This window comes from Megascapheus bottae, chromosome 8 (assembly GCF_031878675.1).
Source record: "Megascapheus bottae isolate mThoBot1 chromosome 8, mThoBot2.hap1, whole genome shotgun sequence".
Lineage (NCBI taxonomy): Eukaryota > Metazoa > Chordata > Mammalia > Rodentia > Geomyidae > Megascapheus > Megascapheus bottae.
In genome coordinates, this window is record NC_143516.1 from 20,110,190 (window position 1) to 20,122,669 (window position 12,480).

Sequence of the window (12,480 nt, forward strand, 5' to 3'; positions counted from 1 at the left end):
AGACAGAAGAGGCAGGAGAGAGCCTGGAGATGGGTTTCTAAGGGCTCTTTTGTTGTTTCTAGGGTTTCCAGCAAGCCTCCTGCTCTCTGAGAGACAGCAACGTAGGGTGTCTTGCCTGAGAGGGATTCAGCACTCCCTACTGAATGCTAGAGTGGTGGTTCTTGTTAGGTGCAGTGACAGTGGCCACTGCCTCTTGGGACTTTTGTTCATAATTGCTGCCCTCCCTCCCAAGGTTACAGAAAGTAATAAACACTACCCAGGTTCCCAAGGCAATTTGGTTTGCTGGTTGGAAAGAAAACAAGTTCTTGTTGATTGTGTGCTGAGATGTCTGTTTGGCAACATAAAAGGTATTAAAAGGGAGAAAAATACTGATTTTTTTCCTCCTACAGATTAGAGAATAGGGGCCATAGTGAATCTCTTTGATTTTCCAAACCTTGGAGGGTGGAGTGGCAATGAGAGGAAATAACCCTTCATTTTGTTTGGTAATGAAGTCACCAGAGATAAGCGCTGCCCATTCTGGGTAGGAGATTAAATTTAATTTTATTGAACAACAAGCCATTCTAGTTCAGTGACTTCCATCAAAAGAAACCTAATGTACTGTTCTTTCTCTTTATATTTTACTGTCTTGAAATCTAAGGAGGTCCCCAATCCCCAAAATACTCAAGCAGATTAGGGTTTGTCCAGTCAAGTGCTGTAGTAGAAAATAGACATTTCTCCGTGCCCTGTGTGGGTGAGTTAGGTCTGACACACGTAGTCACTTCTGTACCAAACAGAATCAATGATGTGGGGACAAGTCCAGCTGTAATGTCTAGGTAGTTTCCTATTAAAAAAAAATCACAGTGGAAAGACTTGGAAAAAATCATAGTAAGTGAAGTAAGCCAGACCCAAAGGAACATAGGCTCAATGGTTTCCCTCATCTGTAATTATTAGTATACACCTAGGACTCTCCTAGCAGAGAATTACAATAGCTCAAAACCTAGGTACATAAGGCCATATAGGATGAGGCTAAATGAAAGGACCTCCAGGATATGGAAACAAGAGTTTTATATTGTTGTTCTCAATTTACTATGTTATTTCTCTTCTCTTTTGTTGCCTTTTGGTTAATCTCATATTGTTACAGTATCTTTTGTTACCTGGTATATTGTGTATACATTTATTTGTTAATTTGAAATAGGAAAGAGAAGGGGGAGAAAGAAGATGATTGGGAGGGGGTGGAGGAGGGAAAGGGGGAGAAAAACATGAAAAGGGTATCAATGTATGAGAAGTAATGCAACTACTATCTGGTAAATGTAACTCTAACCTCTCTATACATTACAGTAAAAAATAAAAATAAAAAATCACTGCTGGTGAAACTCATTTCTTTGTGGGCTTTCTTGTTATTTTATAGTGCGTTTCTACATCAGGATTACTATAAATTAAAAGCATAAGAGCACTTGAAGCAACTCATTACTAACTGTGTGTGTGTGTGTGTGTGTGTGTGTGTGTGTGTGTGTGTGTGTGTGTGTGTTTGTGTGTTGAACTCAGGGTCTGATCACTGTCTCTTAGCTTTTCTGCTCTACCACTTGAGCCAAAGCCTTTTACTGCTCGCTTTTTGATGGCAAATTGGAGTAAAGAGTCTTAAAATAGACTCTTCTGCCCAGACTGGCTTCAAAATGTGATCCTGAAGCCTCAAGAGGCTGGGATTACAGGCATGAGCCACTGGTGACTGGCATCACTGACGTTTTGATACCAGTTCTTGTGACCATGGATGGCCATGATTTTCAATCAGAAACATTGAGAGAAGCCTCTCATCTGTGCCGGAGTCTTTTATTTCAAGCCTTCTTAGACATTTCGACTTGATTTTCCTGCAAACTCAACCTGCTTCGGTTTGACCTCGTCATCTTCCCTCAACTTTTCCTTTAACTTTCCTTAGTACCGACTTCATCTCCAATTTTTCAGACAGTTGGAACAACCTCCCAGAGTTCCTGATACTCAGTATTATCAAGTTGTAATGTCTTCTTCCGTCCAATTTCTCTGATTTGCATTTTCATTTGTTACCCTCATCTGCCATCTGATTATTATGTTTCTCTCGATTCATTGTCTGTCCCTCTCATAGACATATTGGTTAATTTTTTGAAATATTATTTCATCCTATTGAACATTTTCTTGAAAAATCTCTAATGATTCTCTTTGAGTCAAGTTCAAGTTCCTTTCCTTTACATTCCAAGACTTTCATTCTTCTCTCTAGACAATAGACTTCAGAGCTTCTTTCTTAATGACCTTTAATCTCCATATCATAAGATCAGTCTCACCTGCAATTTCTTGTGCTTTAGGGTTTATTTAGCCCAAGACCACAAAGGCTCTTCTCTTGTTTGGTCCTCTCTGTCTTCTCTTGTTTATGTTTATGTTAGTTCCTTTAGCGTGAGATTATATATTCTCTTTCATGGTCCTTGTTGGAGTATAGTTTTTGTTCTTTTAATGAGATTGTTGCTTCTTGGAGGGTAGAAGAGGGATATAGCCCAGGGTCCTTTCTTGCCTGTAGGATTGTCAGCAGAGGATTGCATATAGTAGGTTCTACCACATCCACGGATTCTAGTCATTTTGAAAGGAATCAGGTAGGTATTATTTTGTTTTCTGAATCTGCTAGGCCTCATCCAGCCCCTACTGTCAGAGACAGAAGTTACCCATCACACATCTGGCATAGTCTCATGGTCTCATGGTGGTTGTGTGGCTCAGGGTCGTTGGCCTCATGATTCTTGGTATATGTGTGTAAATTTGGCATGTTGAATGAATGAAGGATAGCCAGGAGAAAATACTGGGATCTCTGATTCAATTTGCTATTTTCCCCTCACTCAGATCAAAAGTAAATCCATTAAATGATGTCAGCCAGGGTAACAGAAGGGAATGGCTGTTTTCAGCTATAGTATTAGAAGGTGAAAATTGTTTCTCTTTGAATATGATTTTGCTCTGACAGGTATTTAGAATGATCTTTCAACTTCTCTGCTTGGATCTGACTTGAATAACCTGCTTTTCACTAACACCTTTATCTTGTTGAGTATATTTGTGACAGCTCTTCCCTGGTTTTGTAAATTTAGATACATATATTTTTAAGTGGCACTAAACGCTGGCCTTGGCATGAACCCTCCTTTATCTCACTGTGGCTTCAGTGAGACTGACATCCTTGCTCAGTTCCTAATACCCCAGGACTTCCTGATATCCCAGAGCTCTTACTTTTTTTTCTAATACCTCTGAGTTGTGTGCAATACATGCATTTTTGTAGTATATATACTCTCATTCTGCACACGCATCTTATGACAGAGATAGTATTTGCTCATTGGTATTTGCTCATAGGTAGTGTCCTTGTCACACTCTTTGCAGCTCTAACACCTGCCATAGTGGCTTGCTTAGGTATGCCCCAGGGACCTTCACTGACAGAATGGTGATGCAGAATAGGCGAAACCCCAAGGACACTGTGGACTTTGTCTTCTGCCATGAAGTGCCCTTTTTTTTTTTGGTGGCTAACCATGCTGCAGGTCTGGCACTTCCGCAGCTGAAGTGCTGGGAATCTTGAGCCAGAGCCCCCGAGAGCACATCATGGAATCCTAGCCAGTGGAGCCAGGAAGTACCACAACCACAACCAGAACCCTGGCTTTCTTCTAGAGGAAGGTAAATATTGAGTTTTGAAACTGTGGGGCGTTACATGCTGGCACACCCAAGGGCGAGAAGTCTGGCAGAATCATCAGCAGGGCTTCCTTTCTCTGTCAGGGGAGCAGAGGGTTGGGGGTGGAGGGCAGTTGCACCTTCTCCAACCCTGGAAGATTTTTGTTGTTGTTGTTATTCAGGCTCTTCACAGGGCATGAGGCTCTTACGGGTGACATTAAAGGATGCCTTTAAGATTAGTGAGATGGTGTCACCATTGGTTATCAGCTCTCTCTTCACCGGTGGCTTCCACAAGGACACTGTCTCATTCATCTTTAATAACAGTGCAGATAGTTTTTGGAAGCTGCATAGTGGCTTGTGATCAACAAGCTTTACTGAATGTGATGTACACTATGGGATGTGCTAGTGCTAGATGGCAGCTTTGGGACAGGAATTGAGTCTCTGGGTCTTGTCTTCACCGAGGGACATTACATACATTTCCATACCAGTGTTTGCCTATTTGGTTCTACTTCAGAAATCATAATCACAGTGGAACATTTCTGTAACTCTTACTAAAATGACTGCATGTTTGCACAGCTAAAATGGCCCTGCCTAGAGAGGCACATCTAGAGGAATATAGCTATAAAGATCAAGATTAGCAAATTAACAGGCAGGAAAAGCCAAATAACCAATTAACCTACTACTGCAAAGTCCCTGGCTGGTTTGGAGCATCAGGCTGTCTGTTAGCAATTGAAATTTGTGCCCTGAAACCTCCCAGCTGAAGCCCCTGGCTCCTTCCCTCATCCTCTCCCTCTCCCCCTCTCCATCCCTGGGAATGTTTTCTTTGTATGTCACTTCCTCTGCTGCTGAGCCAGTGTGGAAATCACATCTTGTTGTGCTGGGATGTTGCCATGGGAACATCCCAACCTAGTCATTATCTACTCAGGCTACTGATTGTATTAAATCAGGAGACAGAGCTGCCTGCTCTCTGATGTTTGTGATTCCACCACCATTCTCACCTCCCTGTCCATGGCTAAGCATATCTCTTGTCAAAATATTCTCTCCTGTTTCCCACTCAACAGAGCTGGTAAATTATAATTTCAAATAGGAATTTTAAATCTAAATGAATAGGGAGATTCATATTCTGTTTCTACTTGTATACTCCGTAAGCTTAGTCAGTGCTAAGTACATTCTTGAAAGTAAAGCAATGGTACTTTGAATTCAAAAGAATAAAAGCCATTAACCGAGGGAAATAGAATGAATTGAGTGTCATCAAACAGTTCTAAATTTTACTTAAATCTTGTAAATCGAAGGATTGGCCACCTTTTGTAATGATGGTCTATGTATTAGATACTTCAGCTTTTTAACTAGAAGGTTTTTTATTGAAACTATTGTGCTATTATAACGTGAAAGTAGCCCCCGATGGCAGACATGAAGAGAAATGTGCATGGCAGCATTTTCCAATAAATTTTTTGATCAATATCAGGCAGAGGCTGTTCAGATTTGGTGAATGGGTTATAACTTGCCTACTTGTTTTCTAGTTTTCTGGTGTGTGTGTGTGTGTGTGTGTGTGTGTGTGTGTGTGTGTTGGTACTAGGCCTTGAACATAGGGTCTCATGCTGTCACTTACCTTTTGGGAACCTATGGTATTCTAGCACAGGAGCCACTCCCTTACTTTCAGCTTTTTCCTGGTTAATTAGGAGATAAGAGTCTTTCATAGTTGCCTACTTGTACTGGCTTTGAACATGGATTCTCAGATCTCAGCCTCCTTTGTAGCTTGGCTTTAATGATCTGTTTTAATATGTAGAAACCTCGCTTTGATAGTGTTATTTTAGGCATTAATCATGCTGTCCCTTGTCTGTTGTGACAATTGGGGCTATGTCTAAGGTTAGCAATAGAAAATGCAATGAGCCTTACTATTTAACGCAGTCTTCCTTATACATATGCCGGTGATTTAAGTCTGATTCTCAAGTGGGTGGTAGGGAGGGAAGAGCCAGGCCTGTGTGCATAGGGAAGAGGAGCTGTGTAGGTTTGACTAGACATTTTAGAGGGAAGTGTGAACAAATTGCCAACCAGGGAATAGATGCTGGAATGCTTTTTTTCCCCTATAAATTTATTTTTTTTTAAGTTGTGGAGCAGATTCTACCTTGACAGAGAATTAAGAAAAATGAAGCCTTCGTCTATGACCACCTGTGGACAAAATGGACTCAGAATTAAAGTTAATGACATGAAGAGTTGCTTTATGTTAGTTTGAGGCTTACCATGTAGAGTTGGAATCAATTGGTTAAAAATAAATACAAGTTTTAGAAGAAAATCCCCGACTATTCCAAAATGCTTCCCTTTTTTAGGGAAAGAACAAAGTAACATATAAGCAAGTCTCAACAAGAACATGAATGAGATTAGAAAGGATTAGTGGATGGTACACTTACGAAATAGCAGGAGCTGTGCCACGTGTAATAGAGTTTCTTTGACTATGTCTATATCTCTGCTGCTATGGTGTCTGGGAAGATGTTCACATTCCTGGTGCTACATGATCACCAGCTGCTGTAATTGCTAAGTTAGGAAACTGGAGGATAATTGCAATCATGTTAGGGATTTTGTTTTAAGTAGCCAGGGTATACATAGGTATTACTGAGAGGGGTGGGAAGAAATGGAAACAAGGGAAAAATCAGAGGCTTTCAGTCCTTTCTGTGATATTCAGTTAAAGGTAGGTAGTGGATGATTTTCATTTAGACCTAGTTAACAAAATGTTTTAGAGGAGATGCTTTAAAATAATTAGTATGTTAACCCTATAGTTACTGAGTGGCTAGGAACGATAGAGATCATTTGGCATCTTGTAGCTTATTTACTGATGTGTTTTATATATCTAGGAAAAAGTGGAGACCACATATGAAGCAAAATACAATGAAGGGAAAAGAATATACCCTTCATATCTGATATGTAAAGGGACAAGGGTGAATGAGTTTTCCACAACAGAGTGCTGCAAAGAATGGAAAGGGCCTGCAGGGTGGTTGATTAACACTGTCATTCAGTGATGAGGGCTCAAGACCACAGGTGAGGGGGTGTGAGTAGAGGACACACAGCTTGTAGGGCAAGAAAAGGAAGCTTGGAAGAACCAAGCTACCAGAAGTCCCCTCAGCAGAGGAGTGGCAGGATGGCAGCTACTCAGAAGTGATCTTTTATATAGTGACTATATCAGTAAAATATTTCCTGCAATCAATTTCTCTTTAAACACACACACACACACACACACACACACACACACACACACACACACACACACACACATATATATACTTACTTCAGATTAAGAAACAAAAGAAGCAAATTATCATTAAAAAAACTTATGTGCGGGGCCGGGAGTTTGACCTAGTGGTAGAGTGCTTGCCTTGCATACACAAAGACCCAGGTTTGATTCCTCAGTACCACATACATAGAAAAAAGCTGGAAGTGGTGCTGAGGCTCAAGTGGTAGAGCTCTAGCCTTGAGAAAGTCCAAGGACAGTGCTCAGGCCCTGAGCTCAAGCCCAGGACTGGCAAAAAAAAAAAAACAAAACCAAAACCAAAAACAAAAAAAAACAAAAAAAAAAAAAACCTATGTCCAGTTTTACAAATCCAGGTACAATTCAATATTCCCTAGTCACACCTGCAAAAATCATCACATAGAACCTTGGAATTATAAAGATATGTGTCTCTCATTTCCCTAGTTTTCTCATGGCATATGTTGGAAACCATGAAATAACATTTTTTTTCGACTTTGATTATTTTCTCCTTCTGACTTTCAGAATGTGATATCCTTGGAAAGTTCTGGCCTATAGGAAATAATGAACTGGATACATTTGTTTATTTCAGGGAGTGTGTGAGAAGTAATGTGTCTGTTGTACAGAAAGAGTTACTCAAAGTCTCTGTATTTCTGAAAGAGCTAAAAGAAAGAAAACAAAACAAACCAGACACTGCACACTGATAGGAGAGGTTAATGGTCCAGGAAAACTACAGTCTTGTCCATCTCCGATTAGCCTTTGAAGGATCTAAAGATCAGCAGTAGCAAGTTCTAATTTCTCCTAGTAATTTCCAGAGGTTGAGGTAAATCAGATTACCCCTTGGGCTGAGCTTGTTTATGTGAAAGAAAAGTAATACCCCGTGGAGGCAATCCAGCACTTTGAAATTGATAGATAGGGTATGATAGGAGAACCAAATACTGAAAACCTTGCAGTGAATTGTGAAATGTATCCATTTGTTCCCTCCCAGCCTATGGCAAGTCCAGGGTGAGAGACGATCATGAGAGAAGATACAAAATTGGAAGAGATGACTGGTCATTGGCTTGGGTTTCCAAAGGAACTTGAGATTGAAACAAAAAAAAAGGATGAATCCAAGTGTGAGTAAAATTTCAAGCGAGTAGTAATGGAAGGGAAAGGAAAAGCGCTGTGTTCATTTAGAAGTAACACAAGGAGAACGCTGTAGGTACAGATGGAAAATTTTGCCGCGTCAAATGGTTTCATTAGGACGGCAAGAATACACCTCAGGGTCTTGGCTTAGACGAAAGGGAATGAGATGTGGGGATATAGAAATGGCAGCTATAGCTCTGAGTTCAAGCCCCATGACAAAAAAAGAAAAAGAAATGGTAACTGTAAATGGCATCCCCTGTAAAGTTCTAATAATAAAAATAGAATCTCTTCTAGTGTAGTCCAGGCTGCACATAGAGACAAAGTGTTGGAACATGAAACGATTACTGTCCCTGTGTACATAGTTCTCTTTTAGAATCTGATGGGTTCTTCTTTTGGCCTCCCTGAGCTTGGAGAGGTAAGGCCTGGCCTGGCTCTGGAAATTATCTTAGCAGGGTGGAGATCAAAAGACAAAGGTTTTGCTTCTAGTTAGGGGGACAGACATGGAGGAAGGAAGGTAGACCTCAGGAGGTTTTGCAGTTGAAAGAGGAAGTGAGGATTTTCCTTTTTTGAAGAAAACCCTCATGTTTTTCCTTCCTCCGTCCACTTGATTACTCACTGTTTAGTAGGCGGAAGTCAATGAATGGGTAGGAGCCACGGCGTTCGGCAGGAACCCGAGTCTGACCCCTTAGTCGTACATCTCCTAGAAAACACAAAATCCCAACAACTATTTAAAGACATTGCCCTGGGGACTCACTCTTCCTCTGTAAATCCTCTTAACCAGTTATGCTCCCAGAACCCATGCCAAGTGTGGCTTTTGCCTCATTTAGAGAGAGATAGCTAGGATGGGATGTTTAATTAATGCTGAGGGCAATACAACACTTGGTAATTCTCTAACCAGTGAATAACTACTCTCTCATAGTGGCCCGATCTATGAAAGCAATTTATGTTTTCAAAAATACTTCCCAGGGCCTTAAAGATGAAGTAGCTGGGCTTAGGAGATCAAATGGTTTGTTGGGGTTGTAGCTTCCAGCACAATGTGTTTAAGACTGGCCTGTCCTCTTCCTTTCCCGTTATGCCTTGTTACTGTTGTTCAATGGAATCTTCTCTGAGGTCAGCTTAGCTCCAGGTACCTCAGACCTTCAGCCATCTTTGCCCCTCTGGTGTTCTGTAGACCTTCTGGTAACCATTTCTTTGCAGGTTTCCTTTAATGGCAATGTTCATTTTACTCTTTCATGTGTATGTCCTGTCTTCCCAGTTAAAATAGGTAACAAAGTAGAGTGGAAAAGAGGGTGGCCATTAAAATAAAACATTGATTGGAGATATCAGGCTTGAACAGCTGATATCCGTGTGCTATTTTTTTTTGTCTATTGTGAGGCTTGAACTCAGGGCCTGGGTGCTATCCCTGAGCTCCTCTATTTAATGTTAGTGCTATACCACTTTGAGCCACAGCACTACTTTTGGCTTTCTAGTGATTAACTGAAGATAAGAGTCTCACAGCCTTTTCTGCCTGGGTTAGCTTGGAACCACAGTCCTCACTGCCCTGAGTAATTAGGATTACAAGTATGAGCCACCAAAGGCCAGCTACCCATGTGATCGTGAGAGTCTAAGGCCTCTCCAACCTCAGCTGTCTCACTTGTAAATTATATATTTTAAAGTGCTGTTGTCAGAATCTGGAAAGTAACCCTGATTGCCTGGCCGTGAGTACTGGCTCACATCCTTCTGAACCCGGAAGCAGGGATTGTGGGCACCAGGGGACTTGATTTCTCCATCACGTTTTGTGTGCTGTCTGGTACATGATGGACTCTAAGGGCTTGTTCTCTGTGGACAATGAGTAGAGGACCACAGCCAACAGTGGTGATGCATCTTAGCAATTGTGTGGGTAAGAGGTAGAAATGCTGAATCAGGCAGGCCTTCCATTTCAGAGTGTCAGAGAGGATCAGTGAAATCCACTCATCAACCACTTTCTCTCAGACCTATGGTAGCACTGGAAATGCAATATAGGAGCAGAAAAAGAGGGGTTCCTCTCTCCTTTCCTAACTCTTGATGTTAACAGGCCTGGATGAAATCTCATCCACGATAGCCCATACTCAAAATGCTCCCCTACAGAGGATTTCCAGTGTTCTTGAAATTATAAAGTACAAACTGCTGCTCTTGAACTATTCTCTGCTTTGAATTATATGTTTTTGGCTTATTTCTTTTTTATTGTAATGTATAGAGGGGTCACAGTTGCATTTGCCAGACAGAGGGTATATCACTTCTCACATATTGACACCCCCTCTCATGTTTTTGTCCCCATTTCCCTTCCCCTACCCCATTTTAATCATCCTGTTTTCCCCCCTTCCCTTTCCTATTTCAATTAAACAAATAAACCTACATACAATATACCAGGTAACAAAGTCAGATACAGTAAAAATATGGGATTAACCAAAGGGCAACAAAAGAGAAGAGAGATAACATAGTACATTAAGAACAACAATCACATAATGCAAAGCTTTTGTTTCCACATCCTTTTTGCCTTATTTCTTATGCTTGATGTAAGTTGCTATTTTTATTCTGGTATTGATATTAAAAAATGATACAATTTGTGAAATGAAAGGAGATAAGTGGGTAAAAAATGAGATTAAGCAAAAGGAGAGGAGGAAGGAAGAGATGGAAAAAAAGTATTTGAAAATATGGAGATCTAGGCTTGGTGCTGCATATCTGTAATTCTAGCTACTCAGGATGTGGAGACAGGAGGATCATAGCTTGAAGCCAGTTTGGACAAAAGGTCCCAAAACACAAGCCAAGGTATATGCCTGTTATCCCTCATGAGACACAGATAGGAGGATCAAGGTCCAAGGCTAACCCAGGCAAAAGAATGAGACCATATGGGAAAAAAAAACTGGATGCAAATGGACTGTACTAAGGGCATGGTTCAAGTGGTAGAGTGCTTGCCAGGCAAGCTCAAGGCCTTGAATTCAATCTCCATATACATACTAATAGTCTGAATCTATGTGTATACATATACCTAGGTACCTATAAACATAAATGCTGCTAGCTTTTGATAAGCTTATGGGTTGCGTGGTCAATGGTGGAAACAAAATGTCAAGAAGAGTTGAGGGCTGTTTTTCTCATGGGCCCCTTGAATACAATATGTTTGTAATACTCTAGAGTTTTCAAAGCACTATCAAACACAGTACACTGGGTGTATTGTTTTTTATTCCCCCCCTCCCCCCGATTGGATGATCACAGTATGGTGAGGAGAGCTACAACTTTTATTCTCCTTGTTTTATAAGTGAGAAAATAGCAGCATAGGGAGGAAAAGCTACTTACCCTGTAGTCCCAGAAAAGGGGTCAGGCCACTAAAAGGCACTTAGCAAAAATCTGTTGACTTTCTTTGAATTTCCAGAGCTGATATTTTATAGTTTAAGTTGATAGTGAGTAGGATGCGAGTTAATGCTAGGTACTTAGATTTCATAGGCAGAAAGCTCTCTTAATACTACCCATTTCTTATATTTCTAAAAACATTTTTATTCACATATCTTAAATGTACAGGTGAGTTGCACTGTGACTGTTCCATGTAGGTATACAGGGAACCTAGAACAAACTCAACTCCCCTCATTGCTCTCCCTTACCCACCCCCCACTTCTTAAAATTTTTCAATAGATTTCATTGTTTTATTTTTATATGTGAATATAAAGTACTTCAACTATATTTGTTCTCCTTCACACTCTCTCTTCACCTACCCACTCCTACCTATCCCTAAACAGGGTTTGTTTTACATTCCTGTCATTTCTTCTCTTTTTTTTTACATATACATTAATTGTTCAAAGTAGGTTTTCGATGTATTTGTATACATACATATAGTTCAGATTAGCCCCCTTCTTATTCTTCCCCACCCTTACTCTCCCTGTTATTCCATAGCTTCCAGTGAGTTTCGTTGTGCCATTTACATGCAGAGATGTAATATATTTCAATGTTACTCATCTTCTATAGTCTGTTTTCTTCTCTAATCCCCTGGTCCCTTTAGGCAGTCCCATTAGTTCATACATGATCTCTCTCCATGTGTATAAATGAGTATACACACATGTGTACACACATACCTTTTTTTCACTCAGATCTAGCTTTCATATGATTGAAAAAATTTGATCTTTGCCCTGCTGGACCTAACTTTGCTTAATCTAATCATTTAGCTGCAAAGAATCCAATTTCACTCTTCTTTGTGGCTAAATAATACCCCATTGTGTATAACTACCACATCTTATTAATCTAGTCATCATTTGTGGGACATCAGGCTGGTTCCATAGTTTGGCTATTGTGAATAGTGCTACAATGAATATTGGTGTGTGAATGTTTTTATTGTATCCTGTTTTACTTTTAGATAAATGCACAAGAGTAGTATCGGTGGATTGTATGGTAGTTGAATTTTCAGTTTTTTGGTGAAGCGCTATTTTGCATTTCCAAGTTGAATTAGGTTACAATTTCTTTTTCCTCAGAAT

General features: G+C 40.3%; 1 protein-coding gene across 5 annotated transcripts in view; it reads right to left on the reverse strand.

Annotated features, from left to right (window-relative positions):
• The window catches only part of Pde7b (phosphodiesterase 7B), a 294,549-nt gene that overhangs the window by 56,504 nt on the left and 225,565 nt on the right, over positions 1–12,480 (reverse strand). For all 5 annotated transcript variants that reach the window (XM_090338073.1, XM_090338072.1, XM_090338074.1 and 2 more), the window contains one exon: positions 8,619–8,702. In XM_090338073.1, coding sequence (XP_090194199.1) covers positions 8,619–8,702 — 84 coding nt within the window. The remainder of the gene's footprint in view (positions 1–8,618; positions 8,703–12,480) is intronic.